This window comes from Drosophila suzukii, chromosome 3, assembly GCF_043229965.1.
Source record: "Drosophila suzukii chromosome 3, CBGP_Dsuzu_IsoJpt1.0, whole genome shotgun sequence".
Lineage (NCBI taxonomy): Eukaryota > Metazoa > Arthropoda > Insecta > Diptera > Drosophilidae > Drosophila > Drosophila suzukii.
The window spans coordinates 23,778,225-23,804,722 of NC_092082.1; the positions used below are offsets into that span (position 1 = coordinate 23,778,225).

Below are 26,498 nucleotides of genomic sequence, written 5' to 3' on the forward strand. Positions count from 1 at the left end.
TTTTAGGACTCTTTAATATGGTTTGTCCAACTTACTTGTTCATGAACAAGGGCTGACCATTGGTCCAGTCCTCGGAGAAGATGTGCAGCGACATAGGCCTCGGTCCACTTTGCGCCGGACACACCACCCTCATGGGTCGCAGAGGTCGTCCGGAATATATCATCAGCCGATTCTTGGTGTGACATCTCATGGCATCTTCGGAGGTGGGATCCACGGGCAGATAGGCGCCCCAGGTCTGGACGAAGAGCGACCTCTCGGCCGACTGGGCTTCGATGTACCAGGCCAGGCCCTCGCAACTGGCATCCTGCGTTTTAAGTGGATACTTCAGTTCATCCTCCCCGCCGGCTCCCTTCAGCTTCAGCTGCTTCCTGCAGTCCGGCTGTCTCTTAAACTCATAGGAAGCCGAGAAGAAAACATCCGCAAAGTCCTCCGATATGTTCAACCGTGTAACCGTGAACGACAGCTCCATAATCCTCGAATGGGAAACGAAGGTGAGTGGTGCATTGCTGTACAGAGCACTGGAGTTATCGCAGAAGCAACCCAGTTGGATCTTCACATCCCTGAATGGAACGTCAAAAAGTCGCAGCTCAGTGATGCGACCTTCGGGATCCAGTTGATTGCAGCGGGGTCTGCCCGTATGCAAATCCGAGTCCGTGGTACAGGCTGTACCTTCGCCAAAGGATACGTTGTGCAACACCAACTTCACCCTTTCCGATGGACCCGCCTCAAAGCGATACAAGCAGGTTATATTCTTGGCGCCACCTCGTCCGTAAAGGAACACGTTCCTTGGCACCTGGATGTTGCCCTTGCGTTTCTTGAATATTCTCGAGCAGAGTGGCGGCACGGGATCCTCTCCGCGCCTTCCCGCCCAGGTTTCGCCTCCTTGTTCCGTGTCCACGAACTCGTAGTTTAGAGCAAACTGCGCCGGGAACAAGGCGGTGCCTGTGTGCGTGTGGAACTCCAGTTTCTGCAAGGGGAAAATGGAAGTTTGAGGGTTGGAATACACTTGAGTTAAGATTGATAAATATGAAGAAAAGTAAAGACTTTAAGGATGTATACACTGTATTTCTACACCCTATCCTGAATGCACAAATACTTAAATCTAACACGCACTAAAGTGCCTTAGGCAACAATGTCCTTCATGTTTTATAACTATATTAATTAAATGTAAGGAAAATATGAAATGTATAAATGGTTTAGAGAAATTTCCAAAATGTATCTTCTTTCTGGACTCCAAATTTAAGTAAGGTGAATTGGTTTTTTTATATTTTTGGTGTGGTGCACTCTGAATTCCTTCCACCCGGCCGAACACTTCGACTAAAAAGACCAGATTTATGAGCAACAACAACTCTTTGTTTTTACCGGCTCACATTTCAATCGTTCTTCGTGACCATTTTGCCAAAAATTCAACGAGTATGGTTCCGCAACCACCGAAATTTACCGATTTTGCATCGTGTGACTTCTGGCTATTCCCAAAACTTAAGAGACCACTCCGGGGAACGCGTTTCGAGCTCAGAAGAAGATAGAAAAAATCGAAGATGGTGCATATGGCTATCCCGAAAAAGACTATTTGGCATGTTTCGAGGTCTGGAAAAATGTTGGCATAGGTGTTTTTTATCGGGACTTACTTTAAAGTAGATTAAATTACATTGATTTAGAAGAATAAATAAAGATTTTTTAGTTTATAAACAAACTCACCATACTTTTGCACAGATTAGTATGTACCTTAAGTATTTTTTGATTGGGTACTGCATCCCTTTGAATATAATGTTATATGAATTCATATCCAAATAATAATAGTTCCAAAAAAGTATTAGCCATGCAATATGCAAGCTTTTTAAAATTCTTAGTTTTTATGGTTTTGCTATTTTTGTGATATCTGTGGGTCCAGAAATTATAGTCTGAGTGTAGAACTGCACAATGCGCGGAGGCTTCAAATTGGCATCACAATATTTGCAGTTCATATTTGTCAACGAGGAGCGACGTCAAAAAGGCTAAGCAAGCTTATTGCGGTTGTCTGTTTGTCCGTGCATGCCGCCGGTGCCGCCCCTGCCCCCACCCCCTGCCACGCCCCCGCCGACGGCCAGGCTCCCGCCCCTTTATTTGGCTTTGTGTGCTGTGTGTGCGGGGCTTTGGCGAATTTGAATTTGAATTTGGCGCCCGCCTCTGGGAAATTCGCTTTGCTCCTTCGTTATTTGTGCACGTCTGGCGATGCAGTCGAGTGTTTAATTTGATTAATTTTGTCAAGTTTAAAGCAAACACGAAGCGCTCTGCACTCTGCCAAAAACTCCCAGTTTCCAGCTCCCACTTCTCCAGTTGCGTTTTATTTATTTGTGAGGGCCCTTGGGCGTGCCAAATTGGGCACTCGGCATTCGGCACTCGCCCGGCGGCCAAGGTGCAGTCACAAAGTCGTGTTTCCCTACTTCTTTAATTTTTTTTTTTTAAGCCATGCCCAAAACGAAACAAAACACACAGCGGCAGCTGTCAAATTAGAAAAGTCCTTTGGTTAAGTCCCTATTTTCGTTTATTTCGTTGTGATGGCAAACGCCTGAAGGTAGGCCACTGTTTCGATTGCTCTGTCGTCGGCGGAGGATGAGTGTTGCCTAGTTTTGGGCAGCAACCCAGCAAGTTAAGAAAGGAAAACGACTTTTCAGCAATAAAGTCAATAAGGCTTAACTTTCAAACAATTTTATCGAATTTGATTTGACTTTGAATCCGTGAATATAATTGTCAACAATTCGATATCTCCTAAACCGGTACTGGATTGAGAGAAATGACTAAAAATATTAAGACCTACTAAGTATTAAAATTGTTACAAATCGAATTTAAGTAGAGTTCTTGAAACTGCAAGCCGGAACAGAACTGATTACCATCTTCTTCTGAAAATTTGTCTTTATCTTTATTTACTAATTAGGGGCTGTCCATATGTTACGTAATCCATTTCTCAAACAAATAAAACTAATGTTTTGAACAGGGAGAATCGATTAGCTAACCCCTAACCCCTTAAGTCCTCTGAAACTGTGCATAAGGTTAGCTAAATATTTTTTGATCATATTGTTCTTATGTAGCCTAAAAGTCATTTAATGGGATATTTCTCAATATTTTCCCAAAACTGTGATGACATGGAAAGTTTTCACATTCAGGGTCGTGGTATACAGTCTAAATCCTTTCAGATTTTGTCTGTTTTAAAGATAAAGTTTAGTTTTAAGTATTTAATACTCACTCCTTAAAATGAAATTTATTTTAATCTATCTATCTAAATATCTTATCGTAATACTTCTTCCCAAGGGACTTACCAAATCTCGGCCGGTGCTCACGTAGCTCTCCAGCGGACTGCAGGGCCTCTGCTTGTTGCCTCCCATCATGGCACTGCTGCCGCTCACTCCGCTTCCAATGGCCGTATGATCACACAATTTTGGAGTCTCGTAGTCGTAGATCTCCAGCATGAGTCGCCGTTTTCCCTTCGTGCTCATCAAGGCCACGGCACTATTGCGATCCGAGCTGACGACGGCGGCAGCTGAGACTTCCTTGGAGGACTTGCCACTGGATATGAAGTTGAGGCTGTCCTTGACCCCGGATATGGGCTTACCGGAGCCAGCCGATCCCCCGCCCGGACCTCCTCCCTGGTAGCCACTGTACTTGTTCTCCTGGTTGAAGACACTCGACTGGGTGGGTCCGTAGATGTAGGTGTCCACCGGGTTCCAGGCATTGTCGATGTTGACCCGCAGATTGCGATTCAGTTTCGGGTTGCTGGCACTGTAGTAGTAGCTGCCGTAGTTGCTCTGGTTCAGGAGGGTGGGCTTACCCCCATCCGCGGACGAAGCCACTGGGGGCGGTGGGGGCGGTTGGCCGGTGGTTGAACTTGTCGATTTCATGGGCACATACGTTCCATAACTGTCCCACATCCTCAGGCGGGTTATCCACGGTGGCAGATCGCTCTGCGGAAAGACAATTGGAGAGTGGAAAAGAAAGCGAACACATGTTATTGTTTAATTCTCTTGTTGACATTATTTTATGTGCACTAAGAAAAACTGCAGAGGCCATATTTTGAATTGCTCTTCCTAAGTTCCAAAATCGTACCTATAGTATTTTCATTCATTAAAAATTAGTACAAATTTAAAATAAAATTTGTAGAAGAAAGATTTGGCTTTTCTCATTATGTAATCGTAGCTTTAAGTTTGTTACTTCTCTTCTGAAATTGCATACATTTTTAAATCGAATTTTTTCAAAGATGTTCTTAAGTTTTTTGCTGAGTATGTGTCATGTTTTCCACCCCACGCGTTTTTCACGCTTTCCCTTCGGCTGGTTGTTTTTCCCCTTGTTAGTTTTCCCGCTCGCCTCCGTTTGTCACATGTCATATTCAAACAGTTCCAAGTGTGAGTTATTTGTCGTTTGTCACTGTCCCCTGCCACGCCCCCACACTCGCCCCCTTTTGTAGTTGTAGTCACAGTCTTTGCATTCTTCGAGTCTCCTTGTTGTTGTTTGCAGGCATTAAATATTTTTCCTAGACGCCTCCTGGCTGACAATGTTTATGTTTTCCCCAGCATTCCGCTCCGGTCCATTCCGCCTAGGCCCTGATTATTGTTGACTGTGTTAATAATGAAAAAGACAGTTGCAAACAGCTGTGGCTTGGCTGAAGAAACTGAAGTAACAGACTCCGGACCCGGACAAAGTCGGTGGCTCGAAGTGTCGGCCCAGAAACTAACTGACAGCCATTTAAGCCCGATGCCTCTGCTCATTTAATTTACTTGATTTGCTTGAAAAGTGTGCATTTATATTCTTGCCTTTAAAATACTGGGAATTTAAAGCGATTCCCCAATGTTAAAGTCAAGAACTGCATACGAGATTTTGACTTTGTGCAACAGAGGGTGACACTACAAGTTTGAGGGATAAATAATAACAGGTGCTGTTATCACACATCATTTTCATTTTCAGGTGGTAGTAGTTTATGTTACTATCGACCCTATTATGTACATAAGCCAAATATGGGACATTCTCCGTGAATGTCAACCAAGCCAAAAATCTTGAAACTTGAGTAAAGCATGTTTCTATATGATTTTGCACCGATATTTGTTTGTCATTAGATAAATCCTCTATTAAGCTAACCAATTGTCCTTGGATAATTTATAGGGACAATACCTACTAATATGGGCAAAAAGTATTTTTATGGTATTTTTCGGTGTATTTTAAACTTGGTTTAGAACCGTTCTTGTGACTATAAAGTTAAAGGAATCCCACCTTGCAAAATAATAAATCGCGTGCAACAGTCATTACCATTTAATTTTAAACAAGGAAGAACGCTATAGTCGAGTACCTCGTCTATCAGATAAACATTACTCAGCTAAAGGGACCAAAGGGAAATGGAGATATGCAAGCAGCAAAGCGAGATTAAAATATGCCACCTACCGGCGGAAGAGAGATTTAAGCGTTATGGGCGTTAGAGTGGGCGTGGAAAATTTGTTTTTGGATCAATCGATAGGTATTGACGAGACCAATACATTTCAGCATTTTTGTCTAGCATGAAAACTGTGGGCGTCACAGGTTTGGGCGGTTTGTGGGCGTTAGAGTGGGCGTGGTAAACTTTTTTTGGGTCAATCGATAGGTATTGATGAGAACAATACATTTCAGTTAAAATTTTTATTCTAGCATCAAAACTGTAGGAGCCACAGTTTTGGGCGGTTTGTGGGCGTAAGAGTGGGCGTGGCACATTGCTGAGCTCTTATAGTTTTCGAGATTTCAGCTAGATCGACTCGATCAAGAATATATATATTTTTTGGGGTCGGAAACGCTTTCTTCTGCCTGTTACATACTTTCCGACGAATCTAGTATTCCCTTTTACTCTACGAGTAACGGGTATAAAAATACTTAATATAAATATACATTATAAAGGAAAATGAATGGGAAACACTTTAACTTTATTTGCATCAATGTATTCCTTCACGATTCGCTGCAATCGAAAGTTGAGCTGGTGCGAAAGGCTTTAATTTTGTACATATCTTTAAAACGAACAATGGCTTAAAGTCATCCCAAGCTGCACTTATAGTGCTAATCAAGAGCTTATCAATCCTTATGTCAAAAAAAGCTTGGAACATGTTTGTTTCAGCTTTAAATTGTACGACTGTAGAGAATTGCCCATATTTTTATATTGCACCGATTTTGTCATTTAATATTATACGTGCAGCAAAGCCTTTTTGTACTTGTTTTAAAGGAAAACTGATATGTCGAGTTGTTCAATGTTAATTATGATTACCCCTTCTCGCGCTCTCAAAACGGAGCATTTAATTAATATTCCCCCTACCCTATTTCCAAATCGTGCCTAATATAAAATTCCTAAAATGCCCGCATTGCCAACACTTTCTCTGCTTATGAATTTAATAAATTCCACAGACAAACCACACCAATAAAAGCCGCACTCAAAGGCATACTACACACATGCTGCCCCTTTCTTACTTTCCCACATTCTTCGAGACATTTTCGAAGGACGAACAGGCTATGGAAACTTCCACCTGTCTTCTAATCAGATAAATTGCCGACAGCATTCCATATGCTCAAGGTCGTTCTCCGTCTAGACGTATTCCCCGTGAAACAGAGGCATCTAATTTATCTTTGGTAGACACATTCGCCAGGCGTTTGTTAAATTTCGATGCCAATTAATTTGGCGAACCCTCTGAAAAAACGGAAAGGGACAGATAAATGGTGACTGAACTCTCAGCCAACACCCACACAATTGTCTCTTCCGTTTTCGGGCCACGCCCCCCGCAGGACGCCGCCTCTGTCCGTGTCAATTGCAGTTGCCTCACCTACACTTTAAATTGCGAAAAATGAAAAGCTGCCAGCAGCACACAAATAAACAAAAAAAAGAAAAAGAAATATGTATCGAGGGGGCAGCGGGCGAAGTAAAGCAAAACAACTTTGCAGTAACACCTACTATCTGTACACCTACCACCCAACCACCACCCACCTTACAGGGAAAAAAACGAGATGAAAAATTTTAAGTCATCTAGATGTTGGTTATTATATATTATAATAGATATAATATTATAGAGATTTTTAATGATGTTTTTACAGGTTGAAGGTATTTAATATATTTATTATATATAACCAAGGATTTAATATTATAGAGATCTTTAATAATATTTTTATAGCTTAAAGATGTCTCATAATATTGGGTTTCTCATATTAGCAAAACAAATCTTAAGAAAATTATGAAATAACACAAGTTTTGACATATCTTCATCTTTCTTAATATGGTTTCTGTAGTGATACAATTCTGGGCTCTACATTTTTTTCGGTACATCCATCTCAACCCCTCTTTAGCGGCTACAAACGGGAGTACAATAAAAAGTGACAGAACAAAAATATGTGTAAAATAAAACACAAAACGGGCGACTCTGGTGGGCGGGAGTACGAGAATGGAAACGGCAAAAACAGTTCATGAATTTTGTAACAGCCAGGGAAAAGTGACAAAAACAAAAACAGCAGGTACTGGGGAACTGAAGTCACTGGAACGTGGGCGATGCCATTTTTTCTGGGCTGGGGTGCAGCGGGGGATAACAACAAGCTCACAAACAAGTGAATGCGAATTTTCTAAAATAAAAAACGAACAGATGAAAAATAAAAACAAACATACACACACAAGAGAAAGCGAGGCAAAACAAACTTTTTAAATTAAGAACCAAAGTTAAAACTCGCCGACGAAATAAAAAACCTAAAACACAATGGGAATGGGAATGATTGGAGTGCGGCTGCCGAGAAATGTTTGAAATACTTGTAATGCGCCGACATTTATGAGACCACGCAAAATGTTGACAGGTCCCCTATATCATTCCATTTCACCTTCTATTATTTCAACTCACGTTTGTGCCCTGTGATCTTTTGGGCCATGGTGGAAATGGGAGAGGCGTTGGTAAGTTTCAAGCACTTAAAGGGCAGCTTTATAACTTGACAGCGGTTTTAACTTTCAGATTTCATATTGTAAAGTCGGAATAAGGCAAGTCCATTTTTAAGAAGGGTTATATAAAATGCAATGGATTTATTGATGATGATAAAAAGATCTTTTTAGGAACTATGGAAAAATATCCACCCCTTATGAATACCAATGATTAACTAGATTTTAACCTTTGTACACAAATGTTAACTCTTTAAGATGAGAACAACAACAGAAACAATAATCTGGGTCAGACATTTGCATCTAAATGAAATCGTGCTCTATAAAGTAGATTCGACAAAGTAAGAACAAAATGTAAGAAATGTGCTGGATTGAACATATATTCAAGTTTAATTTATTTATTTCCTTATAAGAGTCATGGAGTCATATATGCAAACGATATAAGCACTTTAATTTAAATAAGTTGTATGAGTATTTTATCCTCGTTCTCTTCATGAATTATTTGAATTACCCAAGCTATACATCTTATAAATTATAAACAGATATTAAGATAAGTCAGTTTTCACCACTCTCCCCATACTCCATTTGCTGTTATGACCTGACTTGGGCATAAATCACCGCACTTTAATGAAAATCAGAGCCCCTTGTCGCAGACCCTCCAGCCTGCAACTCGAATGAACTTTCGCCTGGCCTAGCCTAAATGACCATTCAATTATCTGGGGACTGGGGGCAGCATTGCATCCTTTGAGGCACTCGCTGACCCGACATTACGCGCTATCGTAGTTCGTCCAGGCGAACTCAACATTCTACCTTGACACAATTCACGGACCGTTAGGCAGGCGACAACGAACATTTAAAATGCACACACCCCTGATGAGGGCACTGAGAAAAATCAGTGGAGATTTGAAACCACCTAAATCGTGATCCTAAAAGTGTGCTAATGAATCGATTTCTCAATGCCAAGATAACTGTCGTATTGCCAAACCTGCCCTTTTAGTTATCAGTAGTATGGTTAAAGATAGATCTAAAATATATGCATTTTTCCAGTGCAGAAAGAGACGGATATAAACGTCTCGAAAGAGACGGCAGGACTTTATTATGGCCCCTGTTGTTGTTGCCAGTGCCGCATTTTGACGCAGTTGCCTTTGCTGGCGGGCAGACTTCAGACTCAAAAATGTCTCGTTAGGAGTTGCGTAAGCTTTCACTTAATTATACATTTTATACGGTGCATTTCTATGGCTGCATTTTTAATTGGCCAGCAGAGACAAAGTGTCGACCGACTGGCACTAATAGCAAAACGTGTAGAGGGGATCTGGAGATATGTGGGGCCGGGGAAAGGGGCCGAAGACAATGGCATATGGAGGAGACGCCGCAGGCGTAGACGCAGTGCATTTAAAAGACAATGCGAACGGCAAACTGTGTAAGCCACCCAGCCACCCACTTCCACCCAAGTCCCCACCCCCACGGCATCCTTCCCTTGGGCATAAATTTTATGCATTTATGTAAACGGTTAACTATAACAGGAGCTGGATTCCCACACTGGCGCGAAATAGTCACTGGCATTAAAGAGTAATTCGTTGCATTTATAATGACTTCGTTCAGGAAAAGAAGATGTATTATCATATTTGTGTTGATCTTAGGTTAAGGGGTTTGCCTTGTTCTAGTGGACGGATTCCTAAAGATAGATATTATCTATCGCGTTTTTGGTTAGCCAAGTTTGGTTTGGTCTTGGAGTCAAGCCATTAAATTTTGATGGGTTATAACAAATCGTACAGGGTTCTTTCATTGTTAAAGATGGTATATTTTTAAGAATTCTCCGCTTCAAGCTATAAAAAATCAACATATTTGTATTTAGTATATACCAAATTACTCAGGAACTCCTTGTAATTGTAAGTATTCTATTATGGTATCTATTTAGTTAAAATATGTTGAAAAATAGTGAATAACCACTCACGACTACAAAAAACATGACTGGAATACTTCCATTAATCTTTGAGACATTCCTGGCTAAAAATTGATTTTTTCTCAGTGCAATTCCGCCCCGCCCCCGACAGCCGTTCGGTTAAACGCTATATGGCGCAAACACAGACGCTCAGCAGAACTCGACTCAACTCACCCGTCCCAGCGTATTGTTGTCGTGTATCGCCTGCTGCAGGATCTGCAGATTGTAGCTGGTGAACGATAACCAAATCAGGTCACCAGGATATCCGTGAAAGTGGTACGTGCATGTCGTATTCGGCGGAAGCGTGTGACGCGGACTCACAATGCGTCCCATGCGACCGCGACGCGAGAATAGCACATCATCTGGAAAGAGGAAAAACGGGGGTGAGTGGGAGATTATAATATTCATATGTGCACATATAGGATATAGATATTTATGTACACCGATGCTCGGTCGCTCGTCCTCGGCGCTTTTTAATATGTCCTAAGAACGTTGTATGACAAGCGGCTTACACGTGATTTGGGTTAATTTACAATGTGTGCCCGTCTGGGGATTCCCTTTGTTTTTATAAATTATTTTTATCTCTGGAGTACTGTATGCAGATAGTGATTACAAAATTTGGTATACCAACTATAAAAGGAATGCATTAAATGGAAAGATAAACTTTTATTCTAAGTTAAAATTTGTATACCCTTGCGGGGAGTAATATGATTTCAGTCAGAAGTTTGAAAATCAGTAAAGCTCCCAAGGGAAGGATAAAAAAAACACTTTTTTAAATTTAAATCAATTATGACTTCGGTGTTTTCTGACATATTAATTTCTACTCCTTGGATTATAATTCTTTTAATATTTCAGAATTTTAAATAAAATTTAAAAAAAATCTGATGACTTTATCATATAGCTGCCATAGAACGATCGGATAATTAATGTCAAAGTAATACAATGTCTGTTATAGCTCGTTTATTTACTTTAGTAAATTAAAATGGAACATTATATTAATATTGCTTTAATTAGTTATTAGTTTTTGTTTTAGTTATTCTTAAATCGGAAAGCTCTTTAACGACCTGCTAGGGTATAGAAACATCGGCTTGCCAGAGCTAGCTTTCTTTCTTGTTTTTTGTAAACTTTTAAGTTTGGAAGATTATTAAAACTAAAAAAGATTTAATAAAATATTTTTCATTAAAAAATAAAACTAATAAAAAAAAAACTTAATTTAAAAAGGGAACTAGATATTTTAAACATTATACATTCGACTTTTTTTCAATGTTTAATGATCTCTTTGTTCCCTGCTTTTTTTTGCATAACTCTCAGTTCTTAATTTCTAACCAGACCCCATCATTAATCAAAGCTAACTTTGTGCAACATCCGAGCAGAACACATTGTTAAAGCTCCGGCAGTGGCCTAATGTTGCAATTCCGGCTCTCGGCTTTAATTAAAGCTGCCAAAAGGAAGCGGCAACAAAGAGCAGCGAAACGAACCGGCCTAACAACGCGCAGAGCAAACCAAAACCCAGAGCTACACAGCTTCAGCCTGGGACAACTTTGGCAACTTTTGATTCAAGTGACAAATTAAAAAAGGCAACCGGAGCAAAACAACGCCGCAAAAAGCGGAGGAGCAGGCAAAAAGCAACATCTACTCGGCGTTTCAATTGGCAAAAGTCGCCACGTTTTGTAGCAATGCGCCAGCAGGAAAGCTGGCTGGGAAATTGGGGAAAGCGGGTGAAAGCGGGGAAAGCGGAGCAAGCTGAAGTGCCAGTCGATAAAAAGGAAACAATCGTCAACGGTATCGATGATAACACCTGCGTCGGTTCTAGCCGCTGCGACAGCTTTTCCAACTTGCCGGCGAAAGAGGCCAAAGACTTTTGATGTGTGCCGTGCCGCATCGAGTGGCAGACAGAAGGGAAAAGTTGCTGCAGCTGCCACAAGGCAAAAGTTGTCGGCCCACTGAGCCCGCTTTTTATTTTTTATTTTTTTTCGGAGTGGGGGAGTTGAGGAATCAAGCCAGTTGGAGGCTTTCTCTGCTTCCTTGAATACACTTGAAAAATCCTGGTTATTGCGAACTTGTGCCTCATCATCAAGTAATTTGTTTCCAAAATTGTTTGAAGTGGCTTAAAACATTCCTATTTTGGTAAGGCTGAGTATCATAATGTAAACTGTAGACATAAATAATCAAAACCCCAACAAAAAAGGCCTCTATTGCTAGGTAACAGTTCCTAAAAAGATATTTTTTAAAGTAAGTATGTTTGTGTTTGCTTTCTGCTTTAGGTTTATTATTTATACTTCAAATGTATTAAACATTATATATTTTATGATTTTCAACGAGATAAGCACGCGTTCCTTCGTATAAAAACGGGTTTTCACATCTTTTCCTATCGTAAGATACTCAATCTTTTTCACCGTGTACCGAGTGTGAGAGTGCTAGCTAAGTAATACGTTTTTATGAGATTTTTATTGTCACATTTCGCTGGTTGTGGCGTATAAAAGTAAAGTGGCCTTTAAACATGAGCTGCTCCCCCAAAGCAGCGAAGGCTGAATGGGAGTTTAAAAAAGTGTTGCCTACATTCGAGAGTTGGGGAATAATGAATACGTACATTGTTTTAAACCTCAAATCCATTGTTTATTCCATTTCTGTCAGTTGAAATATACAAATCAAATTTAACCCGCATTTCAAATGCATGCAAGTGTATGATTTTTAGGCCCTTCTGTGCGGAGTGGCTCAACCAAAGTGAACATTCATTAAATTTGCAGTCGAAACTGTCAACAGAAATCTCAATAACATTTTTCAGCTCGCTGGGGAATTGTGATTTCACATAGCAACTAAAATGCTCAAAATAATCGACAGCTCGCACTGGAGGGGTATATATGTGGACTGGTCTGTAGGTGTGTGGGTATGGCAATGCATATGGCACATGAAATGTAATCATTGGCTATTCCTGCCATGGCATGTGAATTAGTTAACAGATGGCCGGGAGCACTCATACCTAGGGATGGAAATATGAGTGGAACTGAAACAAGCGGTGGATAAAACCAGAACTGGCCAAAAACATTTGCATTTGTATATTGATATCTATGGAATCTAGTGAAACATCCAAATGATGGATTTGTATTTCTAAATAAAATTAGCTAATAAGTATTTAAAATCTGAGTATTGTTTAGTTTTTAGCATTTAAAAAAAAGTTATAGAATGTATTGTGCTTAAACTCATTCTAGGAAATTTTTTATAATTTAAACAATCCTTGTAATAACTAAGAATTTCGATACTAAGTACAATACATAGGTATACAACAAGAATATGTAATTATAGCTTCAGAATAAATACATTTGAGAATAATAATGTTAATAATGTTCCTGGATTATTAAATAGCTTATAAAAACCATCTTCCTCAAGGACATTTATACAATGCTTAAAAAGCTTTCTTCAGCAATGCTATATTCTTATCCATCACGCCTGATGATACCTAACCAAATATTATAATACAAGTATCGCATGAGGTTCCGAAAAAATTTAAACAAAGTAAATTTGATAATAATAATGTTTATGTTTCTTGAAACCTAAATTGCTTATAAAAAAGATCTTCATCAAAAAAAGGCTTACAGTGCTTACTATCTTTTTTTACATAGCTTTTTTATTATTTGATATCCTTGAATCCCGATATATCATCCAATACCTAACCGAATAAAATGGCAATAGTATCGCATGCGGATCCGAAAAAATCGAAATAAGGTCTCACGCGCACTCCCCCAGTTTCCGCTGGATCTCATCTGGCTACAGTTGCCCGAGTCGGCTGTAATAAATTTCGCTTCGACACATTTGCGCTGACTGCGTGGGCGCTACAACAATGAGTGTTCCTGAGGACCCCAGACCCCAGGCTTATAAATAGGCACTACGTATATGGGCGCACACACGTACGGGAATAATTCAAGCCATTGCGACTCGCAGGCGAGACTGTGTGGGTGCGTAATAGTAGCAATAATAATAATATGCTTATCAGCTGGCCATAAAGTGCGACTATCGAGTGGCAACACTGCGCAGACAGGTGTGTTTGTGGGCCTGGGAACCCTGGACCAGGTATACGAAACCGCAAGCGCTGGCAATAAAATTGTTATTCCTGCGATTTATTATTAGAGTGCATTTGGGCCGCCGGCGGTGGCGAAATGATGGTGGCGGACGGCCACGGTGGCTTTGTATTTTTTCCCTTGGCCAGAAACCGCAAAATGTAGTCGCAACACATTTGGGGCATTAAATTATGGGGTGTTACTTTTATTGATTGCAGGGGGAAGCGTAGAGCCGGGGAAGGAACCTGCAAACTAACTATTGCTGATTGAGTAGCATTTCCATTTCCATTCATGGCCCCCTTTCCCATTTTCCCCTTTCCCGTTGATTGTTTATTGGATGGTCGCTGTGGTTGTTGTTTTTCGATTTTCGGGGCGAACCAGGGCGCAAATTAAATAGAACCCGCCCCGCAGGCCGTTATGGGTAGGGTATATCTGCCCCTGGCGAATTCCCCAACTGGGTCTGTTTATTTTCGTTTTATGCTGCATTACATTCAACACATTCAAACAATTAGCCAGACCAAAACCGAACCCGAATCCAGACTATTTCCAGCCCGGTCGATTTAAAATGCAATGGGCTCCACTACGTATATTTCACTTAATGGATTGTCACGCATATTTGATGGCGCTGAATTGGTTTTTGTTGAATTGTCGGTAAATCGCCATAAGCCTAATGGTCATTCAACATTAAATTGATAAATATGCCAGGCGCTTTCGGCTGATTTCAATTCATTTTTCCCAGCATTTTCAATCTACCTTTACAATTTATTAAATTCTTTTTTATGCATAACTTTAGGGAAAAGGCTGTTTGATTTTCACTGAGTTAATTGGAAGTGATTTCAAAGAACATATTAATTAAAACACTGTGTAAAATAAAAAACCCTGTAAAATAATTTTGTAATTTAATTTATTCAAAAATATCTCATACTATTAATTTGGGGATAACATGTGTTCTATTGGTTCTGTAATTGAAATTGGGGGCCTGGCGTGTGCGTAACCAGGCACATTAAAAGAGGTTTGGGTGTAACCAGACTAAACCAAAATAAACATTTTTAAATTCACCAATAACCAGAATGACTGCAACAAGCGTAACAAACCCCAAGCCAAAAAGCGAAAAATGATTGGCCCGGCGAGCAAAGCAAATTAAACGTAATAAATAATAAACGAGAAGCAAACAAAAACAAACCTTTTCGCCCCACATTCGTTGGCCAAACTTATATGCATCGCATCGAGCGAGTTAATTATGTTTTTGTGCCCCACCAAAACCGAAATTTACGAAATTTCCAGCTGGGGGCAGAAAGTAGCTCTATAAATATATGCAGAGGCATGCCCCGTGTCCCCGATGGAAATTTTCGCATTTCGGGTGTTTGCCCTGATAATTAATTTCCATGGAAAATTAAGTTGCCAAGCTTTCAGCCAATTAATGTTTGGCTGACTAAAGTTGAAGGATTCAGATAAGCGAAAACATTAAAGTTGATTAAAGCCCTTGCTAATCGCTGCTCATTGGAATATATTTTCGGGTAAACAAACTTTAATATTTTCCATATTTGTCTAAAAATCAAATCCCACAAAAAATGGCTCACAGTTAATAGAAGGCTGCAACCATTTTGCTCTTCATTGACAAATTCACGTTTAAATATTGATATTACATAAAAGCGCATACACACATGCGAGAACACACACTCGCACACTGCCGCACACATTCGAATGCAAATAAAATGTTGCCGTTATGTGCAAATATGCTAATTTGTTGTTTGCCAATCAACCCCCCCTCCCAGATTTCCACGATTTCCACCCTTGGCCATTTCTGTTGTTGTTTTCTATTGCTTCCCCTTGCCATCCGCTGATTGCAAACAAAATTGCAACTCAATAAGCAAACTAAACAGCAAATATTCGCCAGCTCCTCTAACATCGCAGTCCCATTTCCTTCGATTTCCATTTCCCCCTGCGATCCATGAGCTCAAATGCCGGAAAATTTCAGCCGATATCAAGCCAATTTCTGGGTATGCGGTTGCGTATTTCGCACACAGGTAATAAGTTTATATACTAGCTGTTCTGAAAAGCTATTTGTTTTTAAAAATGTGAGAATCAATTTTTTTATATAATAATAAAAGGATTTAAATAAGGTTGGTAAAACGATCGATATCACAATCGATACTATCGATGGTTTTACAATTTGGGAACCATGGATGGTTTGGACCCAATAATTTAGCATTCGATTTTTAGTTATTTTTGTTGAATACAAAGTATTTTAGGTTTAATTTTAGAACACGGTGGAATTTACAGTAAAAGTACTTTTACGATTTACAACAGTATCGATTATATCGATAGGGGTCGCAATCGATCGCTTAAACTATCGATAGTACCGAATAGTACGAACTTTTTAAAACTTTAGTTACATCTTAAAAATGTATATTAATTTAACTAACATAAATCTTATAAAATTTTCAAGTTTACAACACATAATTTCATATCCCTTACGCGGAACACCTTTAAGTTTCCACATTACTTCTCCAACCAACTTTACCCGCACCACTAATAAAAATTCCTTTTGTCTTTGCCCGCCGCTCCACGCTTCATTGTTTGCTTTCCCTTTCTTTGATTTCGTCTGTTGACTTTATGAAATTAAAAAGGAAATTTTCCACAAACGTTCAGAGAGAAAAAAGGAAAAGAAGGCAACAAAATTGAAAGGTTTTGTTTAAAGTTTGCTGAAAAACTTTACGAAACTTTAGGTGTAACAACAGCTGAGGGCGCTGTAAGAAGGGTTTGAGTGGGCTGGAAGGGCTGGTGGGTCTTAAAAGAAACTTAAGTTCAGCGCGGCGAACTGGATTCCCCCGACTATGTCATCAACAATAATCCGTAAATCAATGAACAGAAAAACGTCAAAACAACTTTCCTGGAATGGCAAGGGAAGTCTGGCCAAACCGAAGCTGTCAAATAAGGGTAAAATTGAATGTTGAAAGTGGTTTAATCTCAGGGTATTTTTAAAATCATCCATTATTCGTTTACAAAAAATTAAATAAATAATTTGTATATTTCCTTATGAAATTAGCAGGGTAGTCCGCACTTAAATGCGTTTTTAAAACTTTGGCATACCAATTAAACAAGATAAATATCTTAAACTGAACTTATTTTGTCTTTCTTTCTTATTTATCAAATATTTTTTAAGAGTTTGTATATTTTCTAAGATAATTTTATACCTAAAGATATTAAGAAATTATAATATGCTTTTATACTGCAAGTTATGATTGTACAATATCGCTAGCCGATTTATAAAACAATTGAATACACCTTTGCAAGCCAACTTTCAAACTAGCATATCTTTTTTAAATTTAATGGAATACACCGTATTTCGGAATACACTTTATTTATAAAATGATTGTTCCATAAACGGTTCTTCACCCATAAATGGTTTTTGTACTATATAAGAAATATAAGCATTTAAAGGTACGATTTAAAAGCTCAAAATGGGTATGGAAATCAATACTTACATCTATGTATGGCTGCAAATTGTTATAATGAACTGTCGTATACTTCTGTGAAGTCCTTGTGTTGGAGGTCAAAACTTAAATAGGAAAAATGTTCTATTTTCGTGGGGCGTTCGCAACATCTGCGATTCCCTTCTCCACTTTCACCACCTCCTCAGCACCGCTTGTGTGTTCCACTTGTGCCTGCTTAGTTGGCATAAATGATTTGTAAGTCTCACAGCGAATCCATATAGGGTAATTTATTACCCGACTCTGATTGGCGCCATTAGATGTGAGAGCGGGTTGCCATGGCAATGGACATGCCAAATATTCGCCGGATGAAGTTTTTCCCGCTTTTGTGGGCGGTTATTGCATGTGGGATGTTTGGCTGGAGTTGATTAGCACTAATTAGGGAATCCGGATGGAATCGAATATTGATTGGGTCAGATAACGCTTGGCTGGCGAAGAAATCCTTTTAGGAAATAATTGGATCGGCAATTGGCAGCTATGACAATCGTTTTCTGGCCACGAAAATGCCCAAGAGCCTTTCGCAAATGCTGGCAAAACTCGGCGGCGCTGTGGCGATTGATTTAAACACACTTTAAACGCTTACAGGGCTGTCAGCGTAAAACACAAGCAAACAAAATTTAATTAAAATCGACACACACCACAGACCCAGAGGGTTTCTTCTGCGACTGGGCGAAAGTTGCACATTTAATTAAAGTTAATTGAAAAAGTTATGGCCAAATCAAACCGAATTAAATATGCAACAGATTCCGTTACGTAATCAACGCAGTGAGTGAGGCCCGATCCGAACTTCTGCACACAAAACATCTGCATCTGCAGTTTATTAATCATACGCCGCGTGCCCCTGCGCATTATTTGCATTGAATATTCTACGAGAATTCTATTGAAAACCGCACACTGATGATTATGTATAGCATTGCAGTGACCTTTGCCGTTCATAATAAATTGTCCTTGTTTGCGCCCGTTCTCCGGCTGAAATTTTCAAATATTCAAATACAAAATGCGAATGCATATTGAATTTTTGCGTCCCCATGCTTAATGATGTTGTTGTTTGTGTTGCCAAAAGGGGGTTTTGGGGTGGTGGGGCAAATGAAACCGCACACAGCCAGCAAATGAAAGCAAAATGAAACGATAAATATTTGGTTTTCGTTAAAACTTTAATTAAAATCATGTTGCACCCCCTAATAATTTATTTGTATCGCGAACTGGCGCCGCCCCTCCCCCGAAAGTGTTTGCCAAACGGGGCGTGGCTGGGGGAGTGTGCGTGTGTCGATAACAAAACAATTATACCGCCTTGTTTGCCCGAATTGTGGGCCAACTCCTTCTAACCCCCTTCTTGGCCAATATAAATAAATGTTTCAAACGCCGGCCGAGCTCTCCTAATTGAACACGCCGCAAATGTTGCCCCAATTGAAGGAATTCGCGGCATATTTCAATTTTGGTCACATTTTGCTATATCGGAATGCGATTTGTTGTTTCTAATTAGTTTCTTTTGGCAAAGCTAACAGATGTTTTCATTATCAAGCATTTCGTTTATTTTTCACTTTAAATTTTATGTTTGAGTGGGTACTTGTCGAAAACAAAATAATGTATTTATCAGTATAATTTACCAACGCACATCGTGTTCATTGACTTTAAAAGCTTGTTTCTATTTTAATATTTATATGGACCTTTTGCTAACATTGGTTTTCAGAAATCCAAAAAGCTAGTACACATTTTCACCCGTTTCTTTTGTGTACTTCAGTCCCTTTTTCAAGATATTTCCTTCTTAAAGATGTTCTATACCGAATGAAGCACAACTATGATAGATATCGCAGCGGAATCGCCATTCAAAACTCCTCCCAGCCTCCCACGAATCTTGGCCTAATGATAGCAGACACATCTGCTCGATTTCCCAGCCAACGCATTAAGCCAAACCGAAGTGAAAAAGCCAAGGGAATGAGGAATGAGGATGGAAGGCATTTCACAAAGTTAAACGGTCAAAAATTAAGCACAACCAGAAACAACAACGCCAAATACGTATAGCTATATGTATAAGCCGGCAAGTTAATGAGCCCAACAACAAGGCATAGAAAAGCTGTTATGTAAGGCATAAGAAGGGGAAAATAAACAGGGAATGAGTTGATTGCCCCATACTTTTCCCTGCCAAAATTGCCTGCTCAACCAAAAAACTAATTTCAAATGGGAGTTCTCTCAATTTTCGTCCTTTTTTGCAAGATATAAAAACCTTGTGGAAAATAATAAAAGACCGGCGTTTTCGGCCTGGCTAGCAAAATAAAATCTACTCAAAAGTTATTAAGTGCAAATTAATGAACATTAGCGGCTGCCATGGCGTTGCCTACTTTTGGCCACCGCTGCGGCTGCTGCACTAAATTGATGGAGCGGTCCTGGAGTCCTGGAGTTCCCAGTCCCGCTCCCAAGAGGCTCTGGAGGGCAGCCTGAAATTCATTTAATAATTTTTCAATTAAATGCAGCTGACTGCTGACCAGGGAGCATGAAATTCCTGGCAAAACCAAGCCAGGGGGAGAGCTTAGGTGAAAGATGCAGAAGGAGAAGAAAGCTGGGGAGTGGGTGGAAGTCGCAAAAAAACAAGCTTAGAATAGGGCACTTCTTCAAGCATAACATTCGGTTAGTGAGGAATTCTAATTAATGTTGGCATAAGGAGCGGGGGCTGCTTCAGAAGGTATTTTCAGCCTCATCAAAGTGTGTTTATACCAGTTTCTTAGAAGAAATGGAAATAAATGTAAAGTGTTATCAACTAGGGTTAATGAAAGATATTTATTGGATGCCAACGAGCTATGTTGGCATAACCCACCAAAAAACCATACACAAAATAAACCTTCCTTGTTCTAAGAAATTTGTACAACATTTATTATTATTTTCTTTTTTCCCCTTAGGAACCGCAACGTTATCAAAGGGTGTTTGTACCAGGTTCTTAGAAGAAATGGAAATGAATGTGTACGTATATCAACTATGGTCAACGAAACATATTAATTGGATGTCAACCCTTTATGTTGGCATAATTATTTATTATTGTTTTCTATTTTTTCCGTAGCTCAAAGTCCTTAGCCCTTACCACAACCTTATCAAACGTCGTTTTACCAGTTTTTTTTAGAAGAAATTGAAATAAATAAGTAAATATATAAAAAATGGTTAATGAAAGGTATATATTGATTACTAACCATTTTAGCATTGATATTAATATTTCTTTTCCTAAAAACTGTATACAACATTTATTATTATTGTCTACTTTCCCCCCTAACTCAATGTCCTTTGCAACCGCATCCCAGACATTTAATATGCCCTCTCCCCAATTGAAATCCATTCCGAACATTATCGCTGCCCAAGCAATTACTCATACTTTTCTTTTTGGCCGCCACATCAAGTCAAGCCTAAAAAGCCATTTGGCCAGCTTAAGTCTTGGGTTTCCATGGGGGGAGGTTCGTCTGGCCTTGAATTTAATTAAAATCTCATTTATTCTGCTTAGATTAGAGCCAAAGGCTAATGGGGGAGTATAGTGGCGGCCACGCCCACTCAATTACGACACCTCGCAAACTACTTTGGTTACACCGCGCCACAAAAAAAAGAAAATGAATCGGTCTTCGACATCTGATTGTTTTTATGGCAATTAAGCAGCAAACAGACCGAGAAGAAACCTTCATCAGCGGGCAATATAAATAATAATTTCCAGTTAAAAACAAAGAACATTTAAAAAAGAAGACGATGGCCACAAGAAGAGTAATTCGAAAAAGTTACGTAAGAAGAGTGAGGCAGTGGAAGTGCAAATGCTGACCCAGATGAAAGTGTCCTTTCTGGGAAAGTTTGCGCACCTGCACCTGCAGCTGAGCCCCGCATTAATTGCCATTAATTATGGTTATTCATATTCATTTGTGGGACTCTCCGCTCACCTGGATTCGAGGCATTTATGTGGAACTCGCACAGGTTCTTGGTGCCCTGGGCGAAGTCGAACGAGTCGGAATCGGTGAAGAGTATGTCCACGTCCAGCTCGAAGCCCCGGTTCGGGATCCCCTGTTGCAGAGGCGCTGAAAACGGGCTGGAGTGAAAGGCCACCAGCATCTCGGGACCGCTGAAAGTGAGAGAAAACAATTGAAAATAAATGAGATCTGTTTGTGCTTAAACCCGGTAATGTACGTAATAAGTATTCATTTGAATCTGATAAATATAGGTATCTTTATATACAAACTATTAAACGAAAAGATTCGAGGATGCCGTCAAGCCGCTAGGGTCTTGAAATATCTTGTACATGGCCTTTTAGGAGCCTTAAAGTATGCAACAATATATTTTAAACTAAAAAACAATGCATTTATATAGAAAGGCCACTATGTTTTATTCATTGCATACTTTTAGGCAGCTAACATGACATTATGACATTATATGGCACCCCCATTCCAACATTTTTTTACTGAACCCACCTAAGCCCCATATTATGAAGGAGGTTTTTGATGTAAAATTCATTTCAAGAGCGCTTTCTTAACTTATTAACATTCATTATATTCCTAGACATATTAACAAATGGATTTTGGTTCAAATTTTGTTGTTCAAATTGCTTGATCCCTTCTTAAATTGCTTTATCACGATGTACAATATTATTAAATTATGTTCCATATTGGCTTATCGGTTTGTTTAAGTTCTATGATACTTGGACATGAGTGGCGACCACCCGGCCACAAAAACTTTTCGCAAAGAAATCTCAGAAGTTCCCCAATATCGCTCATCCGCCCCGTGGAACCTCCTGCCGGCGCTGCCTGCGATGTTTGTCCATAACCAGGCCACTGGCACTCCAATTAGAGGCGTGAAAAAACTTCGGCTCACATAAATTTAATTTGCACAATTCGGCAAACAAGAAAAGTCGTAAACTTTTTGCCCACGAAAGAGGCAACAAACCCAAAACAGCCAGCAAAACAGCACAAACAACAAGCTGGATGGGCGTTTTGCCAAAATGCCGACGGACCGCGCCCAAAAGTATGACGCAGTGTTCTGCCGCTTTGTTTTGGGCTATTTAAAATGTCCGCTCCGTCTGGTTGTTTGCATTTTTGCTGCCAAATTAACTTTTTTCGCCATTGTCTCGTCGGTGGGTGGTGGGCGGTGTGCGAAAGTTTTAGGCAAATTTTTTGGCATAACAAAGTAACTGAGTCGAGTTGGGCCAAAAATTCTGCCGTTTGTCTTTTGATTTTTCTGGTCAAAAATTATGAAATGTCAGTCGCTAGTGGGTGTTGCACCAAAAGCGTTTCTACCCTCTAATATTTTTTGTCTGTATTTGCAGACGGCGCGACGCCAGATTTTTGGCGAAGAAGGCAGGAACAGCTGCTGCGGCAGTCACATCGAGTGCTCATAAACTTTGAGTACTTGCGACCATTATAGTTACGATTTTCTAATAGGTATTTATTTTTTTGAGAGTTCTACATGAAAAGATTGTTAAAGAATTAGATGGTATTATTTATTATTTGTTGATAACACCATTAAGATCTTATTGCTCATTATAATTATAGTAAAACAGCTTGGTTTATAGTATGGCTGATGGTATTATTATTTTATTTCTTTTATATAATGTGAAAAATATATTTTTTTATGCATTGCCTAACATTTAAAACATAAATGTACTCATGTTTCTAGACCTCTGCCATCTCCTTAGCATGCCGCCTTCATGACCATATAAATTATGTTCAAAGTTTTCAATTTAAACATCAAATTGAATTTTTATTGCCCGGGCAAGAGGTGCGCACACACGGCGTATGCGTAATATGGCATGACATAAAATAAAACGGAAACTGAGCTCCCCACACCGACACCCACTCACCCACCCAAGCCAAGACTTTGAACACTTAAAAAGAAACGCTCACGCAGACGATGTCAAAAGCCATCAAACATGGCCAACAAAATGGCTTTTTAATACGTGTAAGTGTGGCCGAGTGTGAGTGGCAAAGCTCCTTATTATTTAAGCGAAACGTGCTCTTAGACGGGGGCGTTGGCTTAGGGGGCGTGGTCGGGAGCAGCTGCAATGCTTTCTGTCAGTGCCAAGTGCAATAAACTGCAAATGAAAAGTAAATTAATTTTTAATAAAGCGACACAAATGTTTGGTCCCCACTCGGGCCTCTGGAATTCAGCAGGGGATGTCCTGGCTGCTGGGGAATGTCCTTTTTGCCTGGGCCAGTGTGTGTTGGTGTACTTGGAAAAATTACTGGAAGCTTTCCAAAAAGTACAGACCTTACAATATGCGACAACGTTTTGGGTATGCCGAGTGAAATATTTATAGGTTTATTTTACTTGTGTCTATTAAAATTCGTTGTCTTCTTTCTATAAAACTAAAATTTAAATTAGAACAACCGAGTTGGTAGCATTTGTATATACTGTATACATTTTATATCCATATCTTTAGTTTATTCATTTTGTATACTATATCCCTTGCTTACAGAAATGTATAAAGACATACTTATATCAGTGTCTAGGCATATATACTGATCTTCAATTATACATTTTTTAAAAGAAAGCTTTGTTAAGCTGACAAAAAATAAGATCAAAGGTTTTTCGGACCTAAGTATTAATTTTCAATTTATTCCCATTTTTCGCTGCGTGAGTGCCAGTCTGTACGCGTACTGGCGTGGCATTTGGTTACTTTATGGCCTGCGGCACACTTGTGGGTGTCGTAAAATCAACACGAATCCATAGCCAAGTTGCCTCCTTGAACTCTCCACTCCGCCCGACCTCTGCTCTAAATCGCTGGCCTTTGTCGCTTATCAATACACGTAAACTTCTCCGAAGCGTCAGAGTGTCCTGACCGCAAATGGCAGCGAGGTCCTCCCTGAATATCCCCCTCGAATTTCTATGGGATTGCGGTCACCATGGGAGCTTCGGGCGCTTTGTAAAGCTTGGTGTTTGGAGAGGAGCTCGGAAGCAGACGGAACTTTCAAGTAATTAAAGGACCCGGCCTAAGTGAATTTCGGGTACTGAACCGTGGATGCTTCGATCGCAAGCCGATAAAGAGTTTAATATAATAGTTGGTCAAAGTTTAAAAAGATTTTTCAGAACACAATTTTTCAATTTCTATAATCATAAATTAACCATTTTAGTAGTTTTCGCAAGATTAAATAGTTATAAAAATAAATAAATAAACCATTTAAAACATATCAAATAGTTAACTAAGATAACTTATAACTTCGAGTATCGTTAATTTCCATTATCATTGACTTCACTTCAGATATTGCTTAAGCACCTATTCCTATAAACATCAAGACAGTTTCCTTGTAACTTTAGGGCACTTAACTATTAAAGCTAAACCTTTTCCAGACAAAATCACCCACCCAAAAATTAGAATTAACCAAAAGCAAACATCCCGTTTTCGTTTCTGGATTTTCATCAAGTCTAATCCGCAAAGTGCAACCACAAAAAACAGGTGGAGCGGAAAAGCGTAAGAGGGACGAGGGGAGGAGCATTTGAGCCATAAAAAATTAATATGCAATTTAAAAAGTTATCGCTTTGAGTTTTTCTTTTCTTGGCTAACAAAAATTAACATTTACTTAGAGGAAAATCAACAGCTGCTGCTGCAGCTGAGGGAAAATACAACTTTTCCAGTTCTTCCTTTCCACACCTCCGAAAAAAGGAAAAGCGAGAGGCGGGAAAAGAAACCAATAAAATACCAACGTCTCACAGCACCTTTAGCTTGTTGCAATTTTAAGTTACGCTGGGAAATTAATAATTTTCATGTAGCTTTTCCCCACTCCTCGCTCATTTTCTCTCGTCCTTGTGTGCATATGCGATTTTCGTACAAAGTCAGAGAACCATGACTGAGGTGAGAAGCAAAGCGAGAGATGTTTGCGGATGGAGGAGGACTTTTCCTCATCGCGTGTGTGCATTTGTAATTCGTGTGCTCATGTCGCGTATGACGTTGACAGTACACGGAAAATTTTAGATGTCTTTAAGAATATATTAGCTGTTCAACAAAAAATATATATTATAATAAGATAACTAAAAGAAAGTAACTTTTTATTTACAACACTTTTCTTTATTTGGATAATTATGCTTAGTATTTAATCGATTGAAACCACCTTATAATAAATAAACCTTGATAATGCTATTTTTTTCTTAATATTATACATGATCAATAAAAATGTGAGTGGACACTAAAGAAATGCTAGTTATCTTAAAACATTTTGAAGACAATTTTTTCCGAGAGGAATATTATTCTCCGTGCTTCGCAAGAAAATGGATGTGAAAAATGAGCACGGCGCGGGGAAGGAAAAGCGCGGCATGAGCTACGGTCCTGGCTTCTTAATGCCGTTTTTCTTGGGCACCCACTTTTCCATCAAGTTCCCTGAGCGTCTTTTGCTTCGTTCGTTTTCTCCTTCATGTGCATATTACGCTCTATGCATATTTGATGCGCTTTCCCGCTCCCCCTTTCTGGCACCTGTGCACGCTTATAAGATTTTCCCAAGGATATGGAAAGGATGTCAATAAATGCGAGAGTGCAACTCATTAAGAGATTAAGGGGCCCACGGCAAAGCGATCATCATCATTGCGCAATTTTAATAAGCGACAATTTTAAATTTGTTTAAAACTAGTTAATAAAATATTATATTCCTTGGAAGAGCTATAGGAACTTACATTACTTATAATAAGTCTTATCAATTTCTCTCGATTTAATACAAAATGGAAAAATAATGTTGATGGCATCAGATAAGAACTTTTACTTAAAGGCGATTTGCTGTTAGTTTTATATATTTATAGAATTCTATATAATTATATAATTCTATATAAATACAAATACAAAAAAAAACAAAAATATTCATTTTGTACTCATGAAAAGCAAAATTGACAACGAAAGAGAATCCCTTATTAAATATTAGAAACCTTTTTTCAGGTAAGGTATGTTTTCCTTACTTTAGCAACTTAAAGGGTGTGTACTTCAAACTGGATATGGAATTATTGGGATATTTTATAATATACTTTTACAGCTGCATACACCAGCAAAAATAAAGAGACATTCCACTAAAAAAAATCAAAGTTTATGTGCATGTCTCAAGAGGTCACCAAGTGGCCAGAGGAGGTCCAGGAAAAGAGCAAACTTTTGGCCCTGACCGAAGACCCAAAGACAACAAAAACAAATT

The 26,498-nt window shown here is 39.3% G+C and overlaps 1 protein-coding gene across 1 annotated transcript in view; it reads right to left on the minus strand.

Moving 5' to 3' along the window:
• LOC108005713 (uncharacterized) overlaps positions 1-26,498 on the minus strand; it is a 79,577-nt gene that overhangs the window by 9,695 nt on the left and 43,384 nt on the right. The window contains exons 9-12 of the mRNA XM_036815629.3: positions 21,285-21,463; positions 10,005-10,192; positions 3,297-3,938; positions 36-967 (exon numbers count right to left, since the gene is read on the minus strand). Of these exons, the coding sequence (XP_036671524.3) occupies positions 36-967; positions 3,297-3,938; positions 10,005-10,192; positions 21,285-21,463 (1,941 nt within the window). The remainder of the gene's footprint in view (positions 1-35; positions 968-3,296; positions 3,939-10,004; positions 10,193-21,284; positions 21,464-26,498) is intronic.